Source organism: Erpetoichthys calabaricus, chromosome 1, assembly GCF_900747795.2.
Source record: "Erpetoichthys calabaricus chromosome 1, fErpCal1.3, whole genome shotgun sequence".
NCBI lineage: Eukaryota > Metazoa > Chordata > Cladistia > Polypteriformes > Polypteridae > Erpetoichthys > Erpetoichthys calabaricus.
Window position 1 is genome coordinate 351,815,116 of NC_041394.2, and position 26,067 is coordinate 351,841,182.

The following is a 26,067-nucleotide window of genomic DNA, read 5'->3' on the forward strand; positions in this document are numbered from 1 at the left end:
GAAGCAGTTCTCAGGACGATTTGCGGTGTGGGCGTTTCTCACCTAAGTGCACAGGTGAGAAAGAGAGACGAGACCGCCCACATCCATGATTGTTCCTGGGGCTGCTAATTTGCTGCAGCTGCCATGCCCTCTTGATATATAGAAGCGCGAGTCGGCTATAGGGGAGAAAAAAAAAATGAAATGAAAGGAAAAGGCGGAGATTGCTGGAAGGAAGTAAGGAGAAAGCCGGTTTGAGAGAGAGAGAGAGAGAGCAAAGGAGATCGAGTGAACGAGCGAGAACAGACTCGAATGCAGTTGGAGTGTGGGCCCTAGCGAGGTGTTTAACACCCAGGGCAGTTGATTGTGGTCGCTCCCGCTGAGCATTTTGAAAGGAGCAGGAGTGACAAGCGAGGGGGGGGTGACTCGCCATGGAGGACAGCGGGAGTCGGGAGACTTGGGAAGATAATCTCCAGCGTGAGAGTCCTGGCCATTGGAGAGAAGCCAAGTCCCGGTCTGGGTTGAGTGCACGACCGAAGCCAGGGATCAGGAGGCCTTCAGACCTGTTCTGAAGTGGAAAGAAGGTCCGCTGCAGGTAGAGTGGCACCCACTGCTGTAAAGCCTGAATAGAGAGAAGCAGGGGAGTCACTAGTTAGACGAACACATCGAGCTTTGTGTTTTAAAGAGATTGCTTCCAACGTTTTACCCTGTCGTCTTTTAAAGGATTATTATTTTTGTTCTATTTATTGATTTTTAAACCTCCACGTTTGCTTTATGGATGAGTTAGGGGTGGGCGGTATTACCAAAATTCTATATCACAGTATTTTTCTAAATTATCCCGGTTTCACGGTATTGGACGGTATTTTTTTCCCCATGCATGATTGAATGTTAACCATATTTTCCACTGCAATTACTGCAGTAGACTGGCTAAGAATAACCTGTTAGACTGTTATGAGAATTGTACATCGTACAAAAAGACATTTTAATGTGCACACAAGTATTAATACAGGTTTGCATGGCCCCATAAAGTGATAGTTTTCAGATAGTTTTCAAGGGGGTGACACTAATGAAGAGAAGGAATCACATTGCATGACAGTTGCAGTCAAAATATAGAACCTTTTTATTGAACAAATTTTGCAAAAACTTAAACTATGATTTTGACAACATATTTTCAACCATCCAAAGAGGCATTTAGACTTAGTAAAATATCCAGAGGTGTTTGTCAAAACTTGTATTGCACTTAACATGTCTTAGAAAAGTAATAAATAATAAATATTTTTTGTGAACCAACTACACTTTGTTAATGTTAACTATCTCTGTCCACTGACACGTTAAAGTGACTTTTTCAACAACTTTACCATCAATAAACTGCATAATATTTAAACTAATAAATAATAACAATAAAATAAATAATAGTATTATTACTAATAGCTGCACTATTACTTCAAGACTTCAAGCCCAGGTGCATTACACAGTATTCACCAAATTAAAATAAAATAAAATAAAACAAGTACAACTTTGTGATGACATCCTTACCAACTGTGTACCATCATTTAGGCAAACTGCATTAATATGGACCTTGCTTCAAGCTAAGCTATATACATAAATAAAAAATAACTATAAAACATAAAATAAAATAACTGCAACTTGCATTTACTGTATAATGCTATTTGTGGTATAGCCCTATGGAAGTGCATTAGGGCCACGTTGGAAAAAAAAAAAATACAGTAAAGAGGGAAGAAAAAAAACAAACTACCGGTATATGTCAAGAATAAAGTCGACATGCTGACTTTATTCTCGACATTTCCACTTTAATTTTGACGCTTATGTCAAGATTAAAGTCAACATTTCCACTTTATTTTCATAGTTTACTTCATAATTAAAGTAGAATGTCAAAAACTAAACTTCATCCTAAAATCAATGTTTAATTTACTTGATTTTCTCAAACCCCGTCATAAGTTAATGCAGCACATTAAATGCTTTGTGTTGTGTTCCCCGACCCAGTTGTTAATCACTACGCTTCTTAAACTGACTTCCTATGCACTAAGAGAAGACAGCGATCACCATACAGAATCCATTCACTTCATGATATTCCTGCTCTCTAAAAATTTAGAATGCTAAGATAAATACTTGATAAGCAGGTATTACACATGCACGGTAGTGAGGCGGTAGTGCTGCTCCCTCGCAGTAAGGGGTCCCCAGGTGTATGTTCAGTGTAGAGAACTTTATGGCAGGTGTGACGAGGCTCCAAAAAACTGGATGTATGAATGGGTATCGCACAGGTGTAACTTAAATATTGTGTAAATGTTGGGTTTGTGATCTGGTGGTCGGAGACACGAACACAGAATTCAATGGATGTTATTCTGAGTAGGCTTTGTTTATTGCACGCGTGCTGTCTCTATCTGACGTACCAAAACCCCAGTTCCTATCCGTCCTTTTTCTTTCTCCACATAACCAATCACCACACAATAAACGTCTTTGTGAAATTTAAACTAGTTATAAACTTTGCCCACGGAGTGTTCAGAACTTTAAAAATATCTTCGTTATACATGTTTAATTATGCCATTCATTCAGAGTTGCGCCCATCTCTGAACGAGTCGCCAGCCCATCGCAGGATGAATACGAGCAAAACATACACTAGCAGGGTCAATATAGCAAAACAAAACCCCACATCCTACATGACTTTGAAAGGAAACGGAAGCGCCGAGTAAACCCACCAGAAAAACATGCAAATGCGAGGCAGGCACGCCGCTGTGCCCCCATATGATTAATGCATGCTTTAATGCATTTCACCATGAAAATTATATTATTTATTTTAGCATTCTAAATGTTCAGAGAGCAGGAAGATCATGAAGTGAATGTATTCTGTGCGGCGATCGCTGCCAGCGCCTCCTCTTAGTGCAAGAAGAAGTCAGTTTAAGAATCACTTAACACAAAGCATTTAATGTGCTATATAACTTATGACGGGGTTTGAAAACATGTCGTCACACTATTACACAGTGCCCAGGTACATTACACGGTATTGAAAACAAATAAAACAAGTACAACTTGGCTTGCAGTATTATCTAGTAATATAGAAACAGTATTTACACATCTGACCTTTTAAAACTAAAGTATCTCCAGGCTCTCTGTCCATTTTCACCACGCAGCATTCCTATGCTACCGCCCACTATTTGGTGGTGTAGCAGTGAAAAAGAGCCCTAATGCAACAAATCTGTGTTTAGTGGAGTAGCAGTGAAAAAGGTCCCCACTTGAACAGTTTCCAGCTGCGCCAAGTTCCGAACGTCATTTAGGCAATTTAAACCGGTGTTGTGGTATAAGAAAAATCCATATCATAAAAAAATAAAAAACGGTTTTCGGTATGAACTGGTATACTGCCCAGCACTAGGATGAGTCTTTTTAGAAGGCACTGCACTTTATTGATTTTTGAATACTTTGATTTGGACATTGTTTTTGTTCTGTTTAATAAAAGCACTTTTGCACCATTCCCTTGCTATGTTGTTGCCTCACTGCTTAGCTCATTGGTAACATTACCGACGGTGACGGGTTTAAGGGCTCCTGGACAGCAGATGGGAGCATGGAGCTGAACCCGCATCGTCACAGGCAAATGCCTAACTTGGCACCAAAGATCAAAGTTGTCCATCATCAATGACGCATGTCATCCTAAGCTAGTAAATCCTTAATTTCTCCTGTTCATTTTTTCCTTTCACAAGCCATTTATTCAAGCAAGTCAAGTTCCTCTTTCATCTGCAACTTTCTGGCATGCATGTGTTTCTTAACACAATCATGAGGCCTTGCTTGTGTAAACATTTCCCAAAGTAATTCATAACACAATTTTGGGACTCCAACATTGTTTATTTAATGCAAGTACTGAATACTGCTAACCCACAACCTTACGAGATGCTGTTCTTCCAGCCTGGTGGGACGTTCACTCCACTCCTGATTTTGTTTTGTTCCTGACAATTTGATATGAAGAGTGATGAGTTGCTGTCAAAGTGTTATGAACTCTCTGACTTGACATAAACTTTAACTGAGAGGGTGTTGTAAAATGAAGATCAAATGTCTTTAGATCTGAATGATTCACTTTTGATGGAATTAAGTCCTGATTTTTTTTCCACAGGTGGAAAGAAAAAGCTACTATTTAATGTAACGTTGAGATGGATATTAAAGAGGAGGTGTGTGAGGCTGACATAAATATCATGGAGAAAAGGACCCCACATGTTAAGGTGGAGGACTGTGAATGGGAGTGTGTCCACCCTAAACAGGAGAGTCTGGGCATTAAGGATGAGGACTGTGAACTGGGGTCAGTGGGCATTAAAGAAGAGACTGAAGAGAACTCTGTCAGCAGTGTGACTGACATCCATACAAATGTGGAGAGTGTCAAGGAAGACGATCTTCCTTATGGACATGAAGATGATGCAGTGACCGCATTAGCCTCTTGTGAAAGCACACACTCTTCATCTCTGGCATCTTATGTCAATGTAAAGTCTGAATCATTACAGTCCGACACAGAGGAGAATGAAGAAAATTCATCTCTTAGAACTCCGAAAGATCAGCCGCTGCTTATAAACAAGTCTAGAAAAAGTAAGTGAAAAATCAGGTGCATGTTTAAGGGGTAAGGGTTATGGTCCAGAAGTGGCATTCTTGTGCTTGTTAAGGGAAACCTAGAAATGTAGTGAAACTGATGAGTTTTATTGTGTGTTTAATGTAGTGAGAAATTACTCTATGAAGTTTTAGCGATTTTGCTGTTCTTCCATTATAATGTTATGCAAACACTCTACATCTGTCCTTGATGAAGAGTGTTAAACGAAAGTACAGTTGTAAGAAAGTTTGTGAAATCTTTACAATTCGATTGATTTCTGTATGTATTAATTTTAACAATGTGGCCTGATCTTTACTTAAGTCCCAAAAACAGACAAACACAATTGTGTTAAACTTAAACAACTGGACTACTTCTTCTCAGTCCTGAACACTTTTCTTTAAACATTCACAGTCTAGTCTGTGACCACCATCTTTACTAACTCATTAACCCTTCTTTAGCAGCAATCACTTCCACCAAACATATCCTGCAGCCGCTGATCAGCTTTGGATTTTAACCCATTAACCTGATTTGGCCGTTCCAGAGCACCAGTTTCCTTTTGTTTACGCCATCCTGTTGTTGATTTCTTCCTTTGTTTCAACTCATTGTCATGTTTCATGTCCCAGTTTCTGCTAAGGTTCACTACCCTGACATTCTTTCGTCATATTTCTTGATAACATTTTGTATTCAGTGTTCCCTTAATTACAGCAAACAATTGTGGAGTAATACTGTATATTATACCATATATACTCGCATTTAAGTTCTCCCACAGATAAGTCGGGACTTGATTTTACTGTATAATTTCTGGTATTTTATAATATTGCTCGTATAAGTTGAATGTGGAAAACTCGCGCTATTGGTCCAAGAGATTGTGATATGCTAACGAGAGAGTCACTACGGAGTACAGGCCTTTTTTTTTCCCCTAAGTATTGTGCCTACGTGACCACACGGTAATACCTGAACTATTCCGAAGCGACGTTTGCACTGATTTGTGTTTTTTGTATCTCACATCCTCATACACCTTTATCGTACGAGCATCCCGTATTAACGATGGAATGTTTGATCAGAAAAAAATAGGAAGCTGGTTTTAAATTAAAAGTCATTGAAGTGGCGAAAGAAATTGGTAACTGCGCTGCTGCAACAAAATTCAATGTCTGAGAAGCTGATGCGAGATTGGAGGAGGCAAGAAGATGTAAAAAAAAAAAAAAAAAGTAAATGTTGCATTTATGAACAGGCGTGTAAGTTGGGTTCTGATTTTTATGATGGATTTTTCGGATTTTCAAGACCCGACTTATATGCGAGTATATACTGTATTTTGTATTATTTGGTATTAGTTTAAGCTTATAAGTAAGAAAAGCCTGGTAGATTTGCCAAGAAGAAAAGTAACAATAGAAGAAGCAATACAGTATGGTTTAATTGTTGTTTTTAAATTTGAGTCGTCTGTCCACTTGTAAGGTCAGTATGCACTTATTCTCCATACTTACTTACCAATACAGGAATGCTCTTTAACATTATGTGTTTAAGTTTAAGTTAAAGCCTTGTAATATATTTTGGTATTGCCTTCTTCTGTTATAAAAAGCCAACTTTTAAAATGCTCTCAGATAGGGCAGACTTTTGCTATGGTGCCATGTGCTCTCTGTATACACAAAATAATTGATTTTTCCTCAACAGCTGGCTCAGCGAGCATGGGGTCACACGTAACTACTCCAGAGGATTCAAAGGGAGGACGCTTGACTGAAAGAAGTAAAAGAGAAGGTGTGCTGAAAATGACTCATTTTTCTGTTTTTATTCTATAACAACCTATGTGAGTTTTCTGGATCTCCATTGTGGCATTCCGTTACAAGTGACCTGATGATTTGTTGTTTTCATGGACTGTTTATTCTAAAATAGTGTCACAGTTACCCAACGATGTCTGCAGGCTCTCTGGCAGAAATGATGTACTTCAAATAGGGATGTAAAAAAATAAATAATTTACAAACATAATTGTCGTGAACTAACAGAGGAAGGAGCAAATCATAGGGCTAAGAATTTCCAGTGCTCATTAGAAGGTTTGTTTGACTGGGACAGATGGAATTATCTGAAAGAAAGATTAATGGAGGGACAGGATAAAATATTCAAACAATCTGGACGAGAACAGGCCATTCAGCCAAACAAAGGTCAACAGTCTTATTCACTCATTTCTTCCAAAATATCATCAAGTCTAGTTTTGAAGGTTCCTAAAGTTTTACTGTCTACCACACTACTTAGTTATTTATTGCATGTGTCTATGATTCGCTGTGTGAAGCACAATGTCTTAATGTCGGTGCTAAATTTAAAATTAAATAAATAAATGTAGAAATTTCTAATTTTTCAAAATCTAAAATTTATAAATAGTGGGACTCACCAGTAAACACAATATTCACAAAATTCTTCATCAAGGGTGATCTCACATTTACTCAAACCTCGGCCTACAGTTTGAGATTGTATGTTCCATAGAGACCTTTCACCATTGCATACGTGTTTGCCAACAGAGTATTTGGCTTTGTAAGAGACTTTAGATTCAGTGCTGGTAAAGGGTGCCGTTTACTGGCTGTGTAGACCAACTGTAGGGAGCAATTGAGGTACATGGAGAGATTTGCAGCAATGACCTTCATGGTTTGAGCACAACCTGTGGATTGTTATTGGACTTCTGTTCTGGTCATGGATTGTCTAAGTTTGGGTTTCTTTGAGAGAAGTAGAATGTCATCTCAGTGAGATTTTGTGTTTCATAAAGGTGACCTTTCACCATTTTGTGTGTGTGTGTGTGTGCGCGTGCTTGAGTACAAAACAACTGTTCATAGTATTTGGCCTTTCAAGAGACTTTGAATTCAGTACTGAAAAAGGGTACCATCTACTGGGTGTGTAGACCAACTGGCAGACTTCAACAAGCTTGTGGGAACAATTGAGGTTCCATGAAGAGATTTGGGTTCATGGGTTGAACACAACTGGTGAATTGTTGTTGGACTTCTATTCTGTTCGTCGATTGTCTGTAAGAAATACATGTTTGATCACAAAGTTAGTTATGAGCATACCTGGTACCAGAATATCTTGGACCAAAGGTCAGTGATTAAATGTAGTTGTGTTCTCTACTCTAAAGCTAAATGTTGTGGACATTTGGGTAAAGGGAGGTGTTGAGCTGTCAACTGATCACCACTTGGTGCAGAGAGTTGAATTGGGTGGATAACCCAAGTGGGAAGTGAAAGCTTCTGTTCATCTCCAGATGAGCTTCACCTGTATCATGGCTAGTTAGTCTCATTTTCATAAACAAATTATGACACAGTGCATTCATTAACATTGTAACAGAGTGTATGAATGTACGACTGTGTGTTGCAGAGCTGTCCAGTCCTTATTTCCACTGCCACTCTTCTAATAACTGTGGTAATCCAATGTCTCTCATGATCAGATTGTTGTCCCACTGTACATTAATTCAACACTTTATTGATTCTTCTGTTTTACTTTGATAATGTAAATAAGCCATATTGATAAACATTGTGGCTTTGGTCTAAGGCCGGAGTTATACTTCACGCGACGCATGCTGCAGCGGACACTCCTGCTACGCAAGCGTTGAAGTGTTTATACTTGTGCAAGTACTTTATGTAAATCTGGAGGAATCCGCCAGGTGGCAGTGCGAGATATTATCACGGTGAGAACATGTTCGGCTTCTGTGTGTTGTGAATTGCCTAGAACACCCATTAAATTCCGATGACACCTTACCGCAATATCTCTGAAAAGGATGTTTATTGATTAAATCCAGGGATGTGTCCACTCCAGCAAGCATTGGGCACAAGTGAGAAACAATCCCTGGACGATGCCTTGGCTCATCGCAAGGTGAATACAAGCACACACATACAGTACACTAGCGTCATTTTAGTGGCTCCAAATCCCCAAATCTGCATATCTTTGGAAGGAAACTGGAGCACACTGAGGAAACCCAGCAGGAAAACATGTAAACTGCAGGCAGGGAATATCAGCGACGTGACTCCCTGCATGACAGCAGCGCCAACGCTCCGCCACTGTGTCACCCCATGTGTGTAATTATTAACAGTATTCATTATTTAAACGAAATTACCGATTTATCTGTAAAATGTAATATACATACTTTAATGCTTTTCATCATGAAAGTGATATCAAGTATAAATCTAAGGATTCTAAATGTGCAGAGAGTTGGAATATCAGACATTTAATGTGCTCAGTGTGGCGATCTATTGCTGGCGATTTGCTGCTTTCAGGAGCAGAGGAAGCCCTAGAAAAAAAAAAGACGGCACAGAAGACGGTATGTGAGAATTTTAAAACGTATCGTGTCATTACAATCGGGAATATGCAACGCTTGAATATAAAAGCACCATGAATACATCTGTATGTCTGCATTTTGCTTCACCACATCGAACCATTTATCAAATTTCAAAGTGCATATATATATATATCGTAATATACTGATCTCGTAGGATCCGCAAAGCGGCTTTCTGTCACATGTAGATAGTAAACAGAGACTCCGACGTCACATTCCAACTTTTAGCACACTGCGCCCCCTGACTTTTTGCTGGTACTGCAACTCACGCACACGTCGTGTTTATTTCTGAGGACCTGTTCAGAGGACGCATCAAATGAATGCTCAGAACGCGTGGTGGCCATGATGCGGGCGCGTACGCATTCTGAGCGTGAAGTATAAATGAGCCCTAAGTGTAGAGAAAGTTGAAGGCACATTCTGATTATGAAAGGTGCATTTCACGTGTTTGCCATAGTGGTCTGTTTTTACAAATGAAGCTGAGATTATCACTTTGCAGCACCATTAATTTAAAAAAAAAAATAAATAAATAATTTTAAATAATGTTTAAATAGTATAAAAACAAAATAATACATTTCTGTAATGTAGTTAACAAATTTCAAATGTCTCACAGAGGTGGTCTTTTTATTTATTTCATCTTGTTGTCTCCAGTGCTTGTGTGCTGAATCATTGAAATACAGAAGGGAAAATTGTTATAACAGGTAAAATTCCATTACAACGAAGTGACAGGAACCTAAAAAATATTTTGTAGTAATGAGATTCTGTATTTGTCGCTATAGAGCTTTTTTTAATTTGTGTCCAGGCGTTTGCAATCATTTCAATAACTTCTTTCACATTAATTTTAATCTCCTCCTGCCTACAAGTTATGCTGACGAGAAATTTTCCCAGCATTTCCTTGCGATAGTACACTTTCAGGGTGTGAAGGATGCCCAAATCCAATGGCTGAAGCACTGCTGTGCAACAGGGTGGGAGGAATTCAACTCGAACATTATCTAAATGTAGAAGCATGTTTTTGGTGGCACAGTTATCCATCTGAAGCCGAATCATCCGTTTCTTCTTCTTAATATTGTGAGGTTTCTGAACTCTTTGGGACCCAAAAAGGGACGACACGCCGAAGTGCGTCCTCAAGTGTGATTGCCGTGTCTGTGTAAGATTGTTTGTCCATTGCCAGGGCAGGGCAACAGCAGGCTCACAGCGCTACAGCGAAACGCCATGAAGCAAATCCTATCGTGGTCGCGCTATAAGTCCCTGTCTTGCACCCCAAAACACGAGGCTGAGTCTCAATCCTTTAGCAAAACCAGGTTTATTCAGCTTGAAACAGGAACAGCAGGGTTTATTGTAGCGTGATCTACCACTCTCCTATACACAGACACAACAGTCAGCCAGGGTCATGGCCAAGTAATCCTGTTCCCTGCATTTACAATGTTCCTTGCATCACCCATCAAGATCTTTTCTGTTTGCTTCAGTGAAGAGCCACAGCAGAGCTATGAACCGGCTGTTGCCCCGGCAATGGATAAACAGTCTTCCACAGATGCGGTGATCGCACTTCGGGACGCTCTTTGGCGTGTTGTCCAGTTGGGGGAGGTACCAAGAGAGTTTAGAAACCTCACATTTTCTTCAGTGAGTGCCGCATTAATAGGATTGTTTCTTGAACGAGCATCACTGAACCACATAAAAATTACTTTTTCCACGTCTTCAAATTTGTCTTCTTTTTTTGCTCAGTCTTTCAAGAAAGTTAACAATGTCGATGGCAAAATTCCAAATTCACCAGCAACTTCTTTTTGTCAGAATTGAGAGCCCCAAAAATTTAAAGTTTTTTTTTTTTTCTAATGTGAACTGTTATCATTTTTTCGTGTCTGCCATTTCTATAGGAGGGTGAGAATGAGTTAAATTTCAGTGGATGTTTTTCAGATGTTGACGAGCAATAAGCAAAAAGGTATCACTGAAAACTGCAGGAAACAGAAACGGAAAAAAACAATGCGGGGAAAATTTGAAGAAAGAGAAAAAATTATAATGTTTCTGTTTGGAGATCGTTGTGCACAACTGAGCTGTGACCACAGAACTAACTGCTCTGTGGATGATTCATTCAGGCATTTCAAGGACTTTTTGGCACTGTAATGAAAGTATCTGCTGCATGTTTTTCATAGTAACGAGATTTCTATAGACTCGTATCATATGGGGAAACTGTCAGGACCATAAAAATACTTTGTTGTAAGGACAATTTTGTTGTAAAGATCAAAGTCAAGTCAAAGTGAACTTTATTGTCATCTCAACCATATACAAGTATACAGAGAGATGAAACTGCGAAGCTCAGGGTCCACAGTGCAACAACATGACATGCAAATAATAAATTAAAAATTGAATTAAAATTTTAATTTAAAAATGAAATTGCAAACAAGACAAGACATTGTGCAAAGACAAGACAAAGAAGTAGCAGCAATATTGACATGTAGTTAGCAATATGAACATTGATGCAATGTATGGTATTTGCAATCTAGAAACATAAATATAGTTAATAGATATGTAATATAGTAAATAAATAATAGATATAGATAATAAAGAAATGATCAGTGTATGAAAGTAGTTGTATAAGACGTGTAAACAATGACGGGTCAGAATGTTTCACCACAGAAGGATATCAAGAATGTCAAAGTCCTTAAAGGTCAGTATGAGATTTTCAGTTCTTCTCTACATGCACACTCGTCTTTGCAGGACAGTGGCTCGCATTTATAAAAGTTCTGTTTTCAGAGGTGGTTGAGGCCGTGTGGAGATCCCAGGGGGCAGCCTGGTGTTAAGGGGTCTGACAGCTTGGGGGTAAAAACTACCCTGCACCTGGCAGATCTGGCTTTGATGCTGCAGTATCTTTCTTCTCTTGGATGGCAGAAGTGTGAAAAGTCCATGTGAGGGGTGTAAGGGGTCCTACACAATGATGCTGGCCTTGCGGACACTGCGTTTGTAAAATATGTCCTGTAGTGAAGGGAGAGGCACCCTAATAATGTTCTTTTCTGTCTTCACTATCCTTTGCAGGCACTTGCGGTCGGATATGTTGCAGTTGCCATAGCAGACTGTGATACAGCTGGTCAGAACACTCTCAATGGTGCCTCTGTAGAACATGGTGAGGATGAAAGGGGGAAGACGTGCTCGCTTCAGCCGCCTCAGGAAGTGTAGTCTCTGCTGGGCTTTCTTGTTTAGTGATGAGGTGTTATTTGTCCACGTAAGTTCCTCAGTTATGTGCACACCGAGGAACTTGGTACTCCTAACAGTCTCCACATCTAAACCGTTGATGCTGAGTGGGATGTGGGCATGATGTGATTTTCTAAAGTCCACCATTATCTCTTTTGTCTTGTTGACATTGAGAGATAGATTGTTGTCTTCACACCATGCAGACAGCCGTTCCACCTCATCTCTGTATGCTGTTTCATCATCCCTGCTTATCAGTCCCAGCACCGTTGTATCATCCGCAAACCTGATGATGTGGTTGGTGTTGTGCATGGCTGTGCAGTCGTGAGTCAGCAGGGTGAACAGCAGTGGACTAAGCACACAGCCCTGTGGTGCTCCAGTGCTCAGTGTGATGATGCTGGAAGTGTTGCAGCCTATCCGAACTGACTGGGGCCTCTTTGTCAAGAAGTCCAGGATCCAATTGCAGAGGGTGGTGTTCAGGCCCAACCTGCTCAGTTTTACAACCAGCTTTTGAGGGATGATTGTGTTGAAGGCAGAGCTAAAGTCTATGAATAGCATCCTGACATATGTGTCTTCTTTATCCAGATGTGTCAGGGAGAGTTGTAGGGCAGACTATATGGCATCCTCAGTTGACCTGTTTGAGCAGTATGCAAACTGAAGAGGGTCAAGGGAGGCAGGGAGATTAGTCTTTATGTGTGACATGACTAACCTTTCGAAGCACTTCATTATGATTGGTGTGAGTTTGTTGTAATGGAATTTTACCTGTATTATTATTATTATTATTATGATGAAGTTGAATGGCTTTTCTTTTTTGTAACCTAAGTTTTAAAGTTCTGCGGTGGGTTGGCACCCTGCCCAGGATTGTTTCCTGCCTTGTGCTCTGTGTTGGCTGGGATTGGCTCCAGCAGACCCCCGTGACCCTGTGTTCGGATTCAGCGGGTTGGAAAATGGATGGATGGATGGATGGAAGTTTTAAAGTTACTTATGCTTATAAAGGGTTGTTCATAATGTCATACAGTATTTTTAATGTTGGGACTTAATTTGAATAATATGTGAGTGGATTGAGAATAAGCTTTTATTTATTTATTTTCCTCTTTTAAACTTCATACAGGGGACAAACTTCACTGCTGTTCCGAATGTGGCAGACAACTATCCAGCAAGACTTCCCTTTTAAGGCACAAAAAAATTCACACAAGAGAGAAGCCTTTTTGCTGTCCTGAATGTGGCAAGTGGTTTTCTGAAAAGAGCAGTCTTCAGGGCCACCAAATAATTCACACAGGAGAGAAGCCTTATTGCTGTCCAGAATGCGGCAAATGGTTTTCGCAAAACAAGAATCTTCAGAGCCACCGAAGAATTCACACGGGAATAAAGCCTCATTGCTGTCCCGAGTGTGGCAAGCATTTTACAGGAAAGAGGAATCTTCAGAGCCACCAAACAATTCACACAGGAGAGAAACCTTATTGCTGTTCTGAGTGTGGCAAGCAGTTTTCGTATAAGAACAATCTTCAGATCCACCAAAGAATTCACACAGGAGTAAAGCCTTATTGCTGTTGTGAATGTGGCAAACATTTCACAGTGAAGCGCTATCTTCATAGCCACCAAAGCGTTCACACGGGAGAAAAGCCTTATAGCTGTTCTGAATGTGGTAAGCGGTTTTCAAAAAAGAGCGATCTTCTGAGACACCAAAGAACTCACACAAGAGAGAACCCGTATTCTTGTTATGTATGTGGCAAGAAGTTTTCACAAAAGAGTAATTTTAAGAAGCACCAAAGAATTCACACAGGAGAGAGACAGCAGCTTGTGAATTAGATTTTTCGGGCATCAATTCAATGAACTTGAATGACCGATGTGTGCCTCTTCTGCCAAACAGAGCTAGAAGCATTCACACATCTCATAGCTGGGTGCGAGGTACTGATGGCTGAAGAATTATGAACTGAAAGACAGAACAAAGTGGTCGGGCCAATTCACTGGAAACTCCTTAAGAAATGCCACCTACCAGCAAAAGAAAAACCATGGGGCCACAATCCAGACCGCATAATGGAAAAGGGAGTTGTTAGTCACTTGGGACACACCATAGAAAAACAGATGCCAGAAAACCAGAGATTAGATTAGATAAACTTCATTAATCTGAAGGGGAAATTCAGATGCTTACAGCAGCAGAAACATAAAAAAAAACAAGGATACAGACTCACAGGACAAATAATGCAGCCAACCAATCATTCAGTTCATAAATAAATGAAAGGAAATAAATGTTTATTGTGCAGATATTTCAACATGAACTTAAGTATATCAGGAGGAAGTTCTCAATTGCCTTATAGCAGTGGGCATAATAAAGAGAGACGCTTCTTAGCACTCTGTGGTGGAATGTGCTCCTGGAGGGGATTTTTCATGATGGCATCCAATTTTTCCATCAACCTCTTTTTCCACAACAGCTTCCAGTGTGTCCAGGGTTTGTCCTGTGATGGAGCAGGCTTTCCTGGTAAGTTTATTCAGTTATTGTGAACCTTTTGAGCTTAAATTTCTTTTCAAGGAAGCTGCAGCGTAGAACAATGGTTGTCAAGGAGAAACAGAAGTACTCGTTCCTAGTGACTACTCAGTTCTGAGAATGGAGAGGCAATAAAAAAAAGTAAACCAGTATGAAGGAATGTATTCAGAGAGATCCCAAATGTGGGACAAAAAAGGACATTGTTTTGCTGAGATAAACAGGACTAATACACAGAAACTTTCAGACCAACCTTGACATCTTACCAAACACCATAACTCCATATACATTACAGAAATACAGGTGTGGTGCTGAGCCCTCACTGAAGTGCACATTGACATCCCTGACTAAAGTGTGGGGTTCATTTCTCTTTTGATAGTAAGCACACCCAGAAAATTTGGAGAAATTAACCCAGAGAGAAGCCTTAGTGCTTCTTAGAATAAAGATCAATCTTCAGAGCCATGAAAGAACTCACAATTGCTACACCACAAAGGAAGAGACAGGACCACGCCAGTGTACAAGGCGCAGTCCAGTGATCAACTGAAGATAAAGAGGAGACCATGTACTGCAACTTTTACACAACTGGTCCTGAGTTCTCAACTCTCATCCTGGGAGAGCTTGTGCAAATTGCAATACCGAAATGTAATTTCCATTTCCAAATTAGATAAGAAGGTTTTTGGAAATTTAGGATATTTAAGTGGAATACCCAAGGAAGGAAAACAAATTAGTGAAGAGAAATTAGAATACTTAAGATGAATAGCAAAAGAAGAAATAACACAGGAAAGAAAACCAGCATTTATACACCAACTTAAAAGTATAGGCAGTGAAAGTACATGTAAAGATGAAATTTACATGTTGGAAAATCAGAAATAAACAGAGCCAACCAGAGAAATATTAGTCAGAAGTGGAATGTCCTTGAAAGCAACCGATTCTCAAACAGTGAAATGCAAACAGTAAAGTGAGACATAAAGCAAGGGATCTCAGTACAGCAAAGTGAAAGTAAGAAAGTTTACATTTAGCAGAAATTGCCCAATAGTCACAAGAAGATCACCCCAATGATTCAAGGAGATAAAAAAAAAAACTTTTTTCAGATCGAGAAAAGGAGTAAACCAACACAAGAGAACACCAAACCAAAGCAGACATGACACATTCATGAAAAGCACAAAGTCACCCAAGAAATTCAAGAAGAGATCTAGGAAAGTAATCAATGAACAGATAAGCAGAAATCAATAAAAAGAGAGAAGAGATCAACAATAACAATAAACAGTACTGGATGGAATACTACAAGTAAGGTGGAAAAGGCCGTAACTGAGAGAAAGCAAAGCCAGCAGTGTACAGACTGATGGACTTGACAATCATACATGGGATTTGCTAGTGTGCAGTAAAACTCATCATCTAAAGTAACAGCACAGAAGAAAATCAAAGCAAGGAGACATCAACAAAGTTGGGCTCATCCTGAATGGAATGAATTGTAGAACAGAATTAAAGATTCAAAGCATGTATGGAATGGGTGAGATCACAAAGTCCTAGCAACAATTCAACAGGTGAAATGAGATAATTTAATATTAAAACAAAACTTAACATGGGAAACAATAAACTGAAAATGCTGCCAGCTGCTAAAAATTAGGATATAAACAAACACACACACACTCAAAAAGAACAGACTACTGCAAGAGAATCTGAAAAAGTTTGAAAGAATGTAATGTGGGGGCACCCTGAAAGTAAATTCACCTACCACCTGACATAAAAGTCACAAACATTTTGGAGAGAAATACATGAAGATGTGCATATAACTTGATAAATATTTTGTATGTCTTTATTTGTAATTTAGGCAAAGCAATGTAATATTGGTGAGAAGCATTCATGTTTACAACCCAAGGAATGGATTTCTTTGAATTTTATGACAGGATTTGGGGGTGTGTGCTTTAAACCAGTTTGGCGAGTGTTTCTCTGCTAAAGTCTTTCAACCCCCCGCAAGAAAGCCATAAAGACATATGGTCTTGGGGGTGGCAGGTTTTAACATGTTCTATTCCCCCATTGATCTGAAGTATGGCAGTTTTGGAATTGGCTTGGATCAGAAGCTTTTAAGTACTACGACACCCTATTGGCTCTAGGGGTTGGACAGAACATCTATAAATGTACGTGCTTAACCTCACAATCTCTCTCTCTTGCCAGCCAACATATGATGAAGTATCTCTCTTGCTAACCTGTGATGATGAAGACAATACAATGAAGAGCACAGTTTATCAGCCATTTTGAACAGACGTGGCTGAAAGCTGAGCACCAATGATGCCTTAACTAGAGACATATAAGTAACTACAAGTCTGTGTGCCGCCTGAACTACATATCACCATTTAATCCGGTTGTATGGTTGCCAATATTCAAATGTACTTTGCATTATTATTATTTCTGAATATTATCAATAATACATTATCTTATGTGTAACTTAACTTCTGCTTGTCTTTTTACTACATGTAATTGCCTGAGGTTATAGATATAGAAGGGACGGTGGGGATAAGTTACTTACAATAATACCTTACAAACAGTGGTAAGTCTGTGAGTTTAGGCATTCTGACAAAGGCTACATATTAATAATACAATTGGGGAAAGTAGAGCAATATATTATTCTACCAAGACAACAAGATGCTAAAAAAAAAAAATAACTCGGACAAGCAAACTACAGACAGGAACAGAAAGCACAGAAGATGAAAGTAATTTAATAGCATGAAGTAGCAGCCTATGAACTGCAAGCTAAACTCATATTGAACAGCTGCTTTATGGGAAGACACCTGGTCCAGATGCTCTGCCCCACTTTTGGTTAAAGTACCTAAAATCTCTGTATCAGGATATGTCTATGAAATGTCGGAACTAACCCATCTCCCCATGGCCTGCCTCTCTGCACTATGGTTTGCCACTCCATTCGTTCCTTTGAAGTACACAAGACCCTGGGCCTGTTTCTCGATAATGGGCACTGAGTGTTTTACTCGCACTGTTCTCAATAGATTTCTCAAAAAACTCTTTTGCTGGTTTCTCGAATGCAGTTGAGAAGATCAATGACAAAGGAGAATGTCTCATCTGTGAAACAAATTAGCGAGACAAATACTGGTGTGGTGCTGGTGTAGCCTGTCCTAGCTTTGTTACTGCATAGATTGGTAAACTATCATTTTTAGGTTAGCAGGTGTAAACACGAGAGTGAATATAAGAGAGCTTTGATCCCAATATTGTAAAATCTGGCCAACTCAACTAAAATACTGCAAACTAACAGTCTTTCTTTCTCATGTTTTCCTCTCATTTGCTTTAATCTGCGTATATATATATAATATATATATATAATAATAATAAAATAAGTGACTGGGATCTTTAATCGAATGTGTAGCATTAGGACTTTAGGGACTTTCAAAACTCAGCTTGATGTTATTTTAGAAGAATTAAGTGGATAGGACTGGCGAGCTTTGTTAGGCTGAATGGCCTGACCTGATCTAGATTGTTTCAATAAATGATAAGAGTGGTTGCACTGACAAGTAACAGGACCACCAATTTTGGCTAATGGCAATGCTTGGTTTTAGTTAACTACATAACTCTCTATACCATGATGTTTACCAGTAATTTTCCAAAAGAATGATATCCTCAAGGTCCTGTATAAAAGAAAATGTTTGAGACCTCAGAACTTGACATCGTTGTTAAGCCTGCCACTTGTAATGGCGTTCCAGCATTCACAAGAAAAGCCTGCAAATTCTGTATCTTCTCTAGTAAACCACCTGATGTTCAGGTTGTTTGATGTTATTTGTTTAACCCCTTGGGTTTCCTATGTCTGATTCTCTGTAAAATAAATACATACAGGTTAATAAAGTTTTAATTATTATCATTATTTTTTTTAACCTTATCTTACTAAAACAACCTTGTTTTTTACTGACATAGTAGTTGCTGATGCTTTACAGGTCACTTTCCTGCCTAAACCAAGTCCTGCAAAAACACAAGGGGACACCACTGTGCAGCCCTCACAGTTGTGGAAAACTGAGTGAAGCCAACGGAAAGGTGAATGACTACAAGCCATAGCCCCCAAAGGGTGTAGCCTGTCACTGTGAAAGTTCCCAGGGGTGAGTATGAGGTGTGCATTTAACACAAGGCTAATAGGCTAAGGTATTGTTTAGGGGCCTTTCTTGTCTACCAATTGTTAAAGAACCTTTATAATATACTGTGTGTATATATATATATATATATATATATATATATATATATAATATATATATAATATATAAAAAAGAACACACTGGGTTATTTTATATATTAAACAGGAAGTCATTCTAAAATGCAAACAAAACTAAAGTGAGTTTTGATCTGGTTTTGAAGGAGAATAGTCCCCTTAAAAATGATAGATTGTTTGTTAATCTGTTACTTACCCCATGTTCGTTTTTTAGTGTTGCCTGAGAAAAATTAACGTGTTCATGGAAAACTATGATCACAAGGTGTTTCAGGGTGGACAGCAAGAGGTTAATGCTGAAGTGCCACCGATAATTTTGAAGTATGAATTGAAAATGTTTCACAATACTCCTGTCACATAATCCACATATCCGGTATCCAGTTGTATGTTCATAATGTCCAATATTTTGCTAAAATATTGTTAAATACATTCCAGAAATTTTGAGTTGTGCATGAATGTGAAGGGTGTTCAGGTTCGATCAACCTTTTAATTGAAAGACTTTTCCTTCTGATTCATTCATGAAGAATCCTGTCTTCAAAACATATTACATGCTGAAGTATGGGCTATGTGTGTTTATGTATATACTGTATGTGTGTGTGTATGCTTGCTCCTCAAAGTCCTAATTGCCTTTCTGAGCCCCCCTAGGAAGAAAGAGCACAAGGAGGTGTGCCTACTCACGCTCAGGCCACCAGCGGCTAGTGACAGTACTCTCAAATACAAGTATGAGCAAGTACAGTAAGTGCCCACGTTGTCCTAAGCATGCATCAAAACGAGCAACTGTGCGGCTGTTTGGCTTCTGCAGCCTCATGATAGGCGCCAACATCGAGCAGCTCAGCCTCCTGTAGCTCAAGCTAATTCACCTGGTCTGCGAGGTGGTGGACCGCTTCAGCCAGATTTGCTTGTTCGGCTATTCTGCTGACTATGCCACTTGTGAGTGGATGAGGTGCTGCGTGTCCAAAGGAGAAATGTTGGAGCACCAACCCGGTTATACCCATTTAATCAACAGGCAAATTGATAAACAAGGTACAGTGCATCCGGAAAGTATTCACAGCGCATCACTTTTTCCACCTTTTGTTACGTTACAGCCTTATTCCAAAATGGATTAAATTCATTTTTTTTCCTCAGAATTCTACACACAACACCCCATAATGACAACGTGAAAAAAGTTTACTTGAGGTTTTTGCAAATTTATTAAAAATAAAATCCCATGTACATAAGTATTCACAGCCTTTGCTCAATACTTTGTCGATGCACCTTTGGCAGCAATTCCAGCCTCAAGTCTTTTTCAATATGATGCCACAAGCTTGGCACACCTATCCTTGGCCAGTTTCGCCCATTCCTTTTTGCAGCACCTCTCAAGTTCCATCAAGTTGCATGGGAAGCGTCGGTGCACAGCCATTTTAAGATCTCTCCAGAGATGTTCAATCGGATTCAAGTCTGGGCTCCGGCTGGGCCACTCAAGGACATTCACAGAGTTGTCCTGAAGCCACTTCTTTGATATCTTGGCTGTGTGCTTAGGGTCGTTGTCCTGCTGAAAGATGAACCGTCACCTCAGTCTGAGGTCAAGAGCGCTCTGGAGCAGGTTTTCATCCAGGATGTCTCTGTACATTGCTGCAGTCATCTTTCCCTTTATCCTGACTAGTCTCCCAGTTCCTGCCGCTGAAAAACATCCCCACAGCATGATGCTGCCACCACCATGCTTCACTGTAGGGATGGTATTGGCCTGGTGATGAGCAGTGCCTGGTTTCCTCCAAACGTGATGCCTGGCATTCACACCAAAGAGTTCAATCTTTGTCTCATCAGACCAGAGAATTTTCTTTCTCATGGTCTGAGAGTCCTTCAGGTGCCTTTTGGCAAACTCCAGACAGGCTGCCATGTGCCTTTTACTAAAGAGTGGCTTCCGTCTGACCACTCTACCATACAGGCCTGATTGGTGGATTGCTGCAGAGATGGCTGTCCTTCTGGAAGGTTCTCCTCTCTCCACAGAGGACCTCTGGAGCTCTGACAGAGTGACCATCAGGTTCTTGCTCACCTCCCTGACTAAGGCCCTTCTCCCCCGATCGCTTAGTTTAGATGGCCGGCCAGCTCTAGGAAGAGTCCTGGTGGTTTCGAACTTCTTCCACTTACGGATGATGGAGGCCACTGTGCTCATTGGGACCTTCAAAGCAGCAGAAATTTTTCTGTAACCTTCCCCAGAGTTGTGCCTTGAGACAATCCTGTCTCGGAGGTCTACAGACAATCCTTTGACTTCATGCTTGGTTTGTGCTCTGACATGAACTGTCAACTGTGGGACCTTATATAGACAGGTGTGTGCCTTTCCAAATCATGTCCAGTCAACTGAATTTACCACAGGTGGACTCCAATGAAGCTGCAGAAACATCTCAAGGATGATCAGGGGAAACAGGATGCACCTGAGCTCAATTTTGAGATTCATGGCAAACAAAGGCTGTGAATACTTATGTACATGTGCTTTCTCAATTAGTTAATTTTTAATAAATTTGCAAAAACCTCAAGTAAACTTTTCTCATGTTGTCATTATGGGGTGTTGTGTGTAGAATTCTGTGGAAAAAAATGAATTTAATCCATTTTGGAATAAGGCTGTAACATAACAAAATGTGGAAGAAGTGATGCGCTGTGAATACTTTCCGGATGCACTGTATGTACTGTGCGGTGCAAAATGAAACAAAATGCTTCCAAAATCAAAAGCATTTAGGCTTGGGATGGCTTTCTTGTTCAGTCAGCAAGTGGGAACTGTGTCCCGTGGTGTCCTCTTTTCACGGAGTGAGCCCCTCCTACTGGTGGCCTCGGGGGTTATAGCTAGGGGACTGGAAGGAGCAGAGACAAATTTCCTCACTGGATGTCTTCTTGGCACTGTGGAGGGAACAGAAGATGACATAGTTGGTGTCAGTTCCCCGTTGTGACCTGGGGTTATAGTATACTACTAATGGTGCACTGCACGTTATACACTTGACTTGAGCATTCCTAGTTTTCATCCTGTTCCTCTGTACATTTAGCATTCGTTTGCTCAGAGGTTAATGTGCTTGCTGTTTCCTGAGCAGCTCTTGTTTTCTCCACCCTAGTGGCCTAATTCTTCTCTTCTTTCTTTGGCATCTTTTCACATTAAAACTGATTAAGTCAGTGTTTGTGTTGCAGTTACTTAGTATTTTTCACTGGCAATTAAGTGTTCAATCTGCCTCAAGAATGATTTAAGATATGAAGAGGTAGGGATGAGAATGGTGCCTGTACGCATGTGCTGCACAGCCTGCTGCTGAGAGTTGATTCTACAATAAAATCAAAGTAAAAGAGGAATAACCTTGGAGGTCAATCATCACCCCAATAGTGGATAGTAGACATTGCGTAGTATATGTGTACCAAATCTCGGGTCAATAGGTCAAATGTTTTGCGAACTACAGATTAGTTAAAATCCTGGACAGACAGACAAACGGGCATGGTAGCATATTATATATAAAGATACATTAGATGAGACCATCCAATGTCGCACATACATGACACAGTCTGCTCCTTAGCTTAACCCTGAAGTGATGAGCAGACCTGGTCCTGGGCCTGGGAGAGGGCATCGGCTTTGGTGTGGAGAGCCCCACGCAGATGCATAAACGTGAACTTGTAAGGTTGCAGGCTAAAGAACCAGCAGGTGATCCTGGGGTTGGAGTGTTTCTGAGAGCACAGCCGCTGGAGCGCAGCGTGGTCAGTTACCAGAGTGAACTCCCACCCCAAGAGATGGTACCGCTGCTGCTTGAAGGCCCATTTAATGGCAAGTGTCTCCCAGTCAATGGCTGCATTCCTCATCTACCAGTCCAATAGTTTCCAGCTGTAGTACATAATGGGGTGTTTGGCGCTGAGGCTGACGGCCACAGTTTCGGTCTGAAGACGAAAGTTCAAAGTTAGGAGCCAATAACACGGAAGCCGACATAAGTGCCACTTTTAAGTCACAGATTCCAGCTTCAGTTTGTGTCTTTTATGGCACCATGTTGGGAGCTTTACTTCTTTCATCAACGGGGCGGCTCCTTAGGAAAAATGGGGGACAAACTGGCAGTAGTACTCCGCTAGACCTAAGAAAGCCTGTACCTGCACTTTAGTTTGCACCCAGGGCCAGTTTTGAATGGCGGCACTTTTGAGTCACTAAAGTTTGAAGCCTCCTTCAACCACCACCACCACGTAGCCAAGGTATTTAGCCTCAGTCTACCTGAAATAAGTGATTTTTGGGGTTGATCCAGAGATCAATGTCGTAGATGGAGTGGCGGATGTTCTGGGGGCTCGTGTAAAAATGTTGCGTACGAACGTTTCCACGCTCAAATCACGATGTATAAAACCTAAACTAAAGCCACGCACATTTCCACTGTAGCTCGAACCCTGGCATACGAAAGTTCTCCTCTCGGTTTTGCAGACTGGCGGCACCCAGCGTCAAAGCAGTGCTACTGTTCCTGTGTGGTTTCCCTTTCATTTTTAGATCGACATCCCTGACGCGGCTGTATCATATACACTGAAACTAACTGCATATCGTTAATAAATTTATGGCACCTGATTGTAATCAATCTAACAATATACCAGTAATTGTGCACAGAATGGCCAAACTATTCCACTGTCATGGCTGCTTTAGCGTTGTTAGAGGACATCGCAAATGGAAGGATTAGAAGGGAACACGTATTCAGAGATCATACTGATTTCTTGGCACATGATGATGACTGGCTTCTAAGTCCGTTTAGATTTCCAAGAGCGATCTTCTTGGAGCTGTGTGCTGAACTGGCGCCAGCTTTACAAAGGCAGACTTTGAGGACTTGTTCTCTACCTGCTCCTTTGCTGTAGGCGGAGTGGTGGCTCTGAGGTTAGGGATCTGCACTGGCAATCGGAAGGTTGCCGGTTCAAATCCCGTAAATGCCAAAAGGGACTCTGCTCTGTTGGGCCCTTAAGCAAGGCCCTTAACCTGCAATTGCTGAGCGCTTTGAGTAGCGAGAAAAGCGCTATATAAATGCAAAGAATTATTGCAAGTTCTGTCCGCTCTCGGATTTTTAGCCACAGGAGCTTTTCAGCGTGAACTGGCTGACCGATCAACCTACAGAGGGCTGAATTCAAAGACACCCCAAAAATCAAAGGGGAAAAAAATGATGTCAGGTGAGTCCATTTTGCCAAAATCTTATTGCAGCAACTCCAAATCATACTCAGTAGTTTGTATGCTTACCCATCCCCCACCCCCCAACACGTGCTTGTATGCATGCCTGACAACGTCCTAATGAGACGATGGATGGTGTCCAGGGGGATCTCCTCCCAGATCTGGACCAGGGTGTTGTGATGTGAGATTTTACATATAATTTGATGAATATTTTTGTATGTCTTTATTTGATTTTTAGGCAAAGCAATGTAATTTAGTGTTACTTTGGTGAGAGGCATTCGTGTTTGCCCCCCTTTTTACGGCTGAGCCTCTTTGAATTTTACAACAGGATTTGGGGGATGTGTGTTTTAAACCAGTATGGCAAGTGTTTCTTTGCTAAAGTCATTTCTACCCCCGCAAATGGGCTAAGGTGTACTTTAACGTATGGTTTGGGGGCAGGTGTTAAGATGTTCTATTTTCCCCATTGGTCTGAAGTATGGCTGTTTGGAATTGACTTGTCTTAGAGGCCATTAAGTACCATGATGTCCTATTGGCTCGAGGGGTTGGACAGAACATCTATAAATGTATGTGTTTAACCTCAGTATCTCTCTCTTACCAACCAACATATGATGAAGAAGCATCTCTCTTACCAACCAACATATGATGAAGAAGCATCTCTCTTGCTAACCTGAAGAGAACACAATGAACAGCACAGCTCAGCAGCCATTTTGAACAGACATGTAGCTGAAAGCTGAGCACCAATGATGCCTTAACTAGAGCCATTTAAGTAAGTAGAACAGTGTGTGCCACCTGAACTACATATCATCATTTAATCAGGTTGTATGGTTGCCAATATTCAAATGTACTTTGCATTTTGTTATTATTTATGAATATTATCAATAATACTAATACATTGTTTAAACTGTAACTTAACTTCTGCTTGTCTTTTACTATTTCTAATTGCCTAAGGTTATAGATATAGAAGGGAAGGTGGGGATAAGTTATATACAATAATACCTTATAAACAGTGGTAAGTCTGTGAGATTAGGCATTCTAAGGCTACATATTAATAATACAATAGGGGAAAGTAGAGCAATATATATTACTCTACCGAGACAAAACAATTGGCGTAGTCTGGCAGGATTTTGCGGTAACAATTGTTTTGCACCTTGTCAGACAAAACACAGGGCATCACTGAGCTCCTGAACAGGCAGATACTTTGGATGGACCAAGACAAAATGTCCCACCCAGAGGTGTTCTATTGGACTGAGGTCAGGCAAGTGAGTGGGGGTGAGGTTAGTCAATGGTATCAATTCCTGCATCCTCTCGCCACATGAGGCTGGGCATTATTGTGCACCAAGAGGAACCGAGGAGCCACTGCACCAGCACAGGTTCTGACAATGGGTGGTCCAAGGATTTCACCCCAATACCTAATGTCACTCAAGATGCTGTTGTCTAGCCTGTAGAGGTCTGTGCGTCCCTCCATGGATATGCCTCCCCAGATATACCATCACTCCTAGAGTAACTGCCTGTCTCCTAGAATGTCCTCCATGCCCACGAGACTGTGCTGGGAGACACAGCAAACCTTCTGGCAATGGGAGGCACGTATTGATGTGCCTGTGCCAGCTCTGTAGGGTCCAGGTATGGTTTCATGCTACCAGTAGTGACGCTGACCATAGCCAAATGGAAACCAAGTGGTAAAACAGATGAGGAAGGAAAAATATCAGTGGCCTCCCTCCACCTGTGAAACCATTCATTCCTGTTTAGGGGGTCGTCTCAGTGTTGCCCCTCTAGTGCACCAAAGCAGCTGAAACTGATTAACAAGCCCCTCTGCTACTTAACTGACCAGATCAACAGCCCAGATGTTTTACTGACTTGATGCTATACTCTCATTAAAAAGTGGTCTTTTTTTTTGTGCAGTTTATATATATAGACAGAGAGAGATTGCCTTTCAAAGGAGAGGATGATCGTAAACCCCTGGTTATTAGTGTATAAATGACGCTTGTTTTCAAAAAATTTTATTAAAACAGTAACAAAAAGTATACAAAATTATTAAAAATGATGTGCCTAAAAAGGTGATTCAACACAAACATATGACATCTACAATTCAATTCTGAAATCACAAAAGACGGTGGAAAATCAAACAAAATCCAATGATACTTCCTAATGCTTTAAACACCACAAGTCACAATGCAGTTCAGATGGATGTGACTCTCTATCTTGAATAAATAGGCACAGA

The 26,067-nt window shown here is 40.5% G+C and overlaps 1 protein-coding gene and 1 long non-coding RNA gene across 2 annotated transcripts in view; one reads left to right on the plus strand and one right to left on the minus strand.

The window, feature by feature from the left end:
- LOC114668909 (gastrula zinc finger protein XlCGF26.1-like) overlaps nucleotides 1-16,304 on the plus strand; it is an 84,599-nt gene extending 68,295 nt beyond the window's left edge. The window contains exon 5 of the mRNA XM_051927929.1: nucleotides 13,155-16,304. Coding sequence (XP_051783889.1) covers nucleotides 13,155-13,847 — 693 coding nt within the window. The 3' untranslated portion in view covers nucleotides 13,848-16,304. The remainder of the gene's footprint in view (nucleotides 1-13,154) is intronic.
- LOC127527891 (uncharacterized) overlaps nucleotides 1-26,067 on the minus strand; it is a 406,786-nt gene that overhangs the window by 239,761 nt on the left and 140,958 nt on the right. The window lies entirely within an intron of this gene.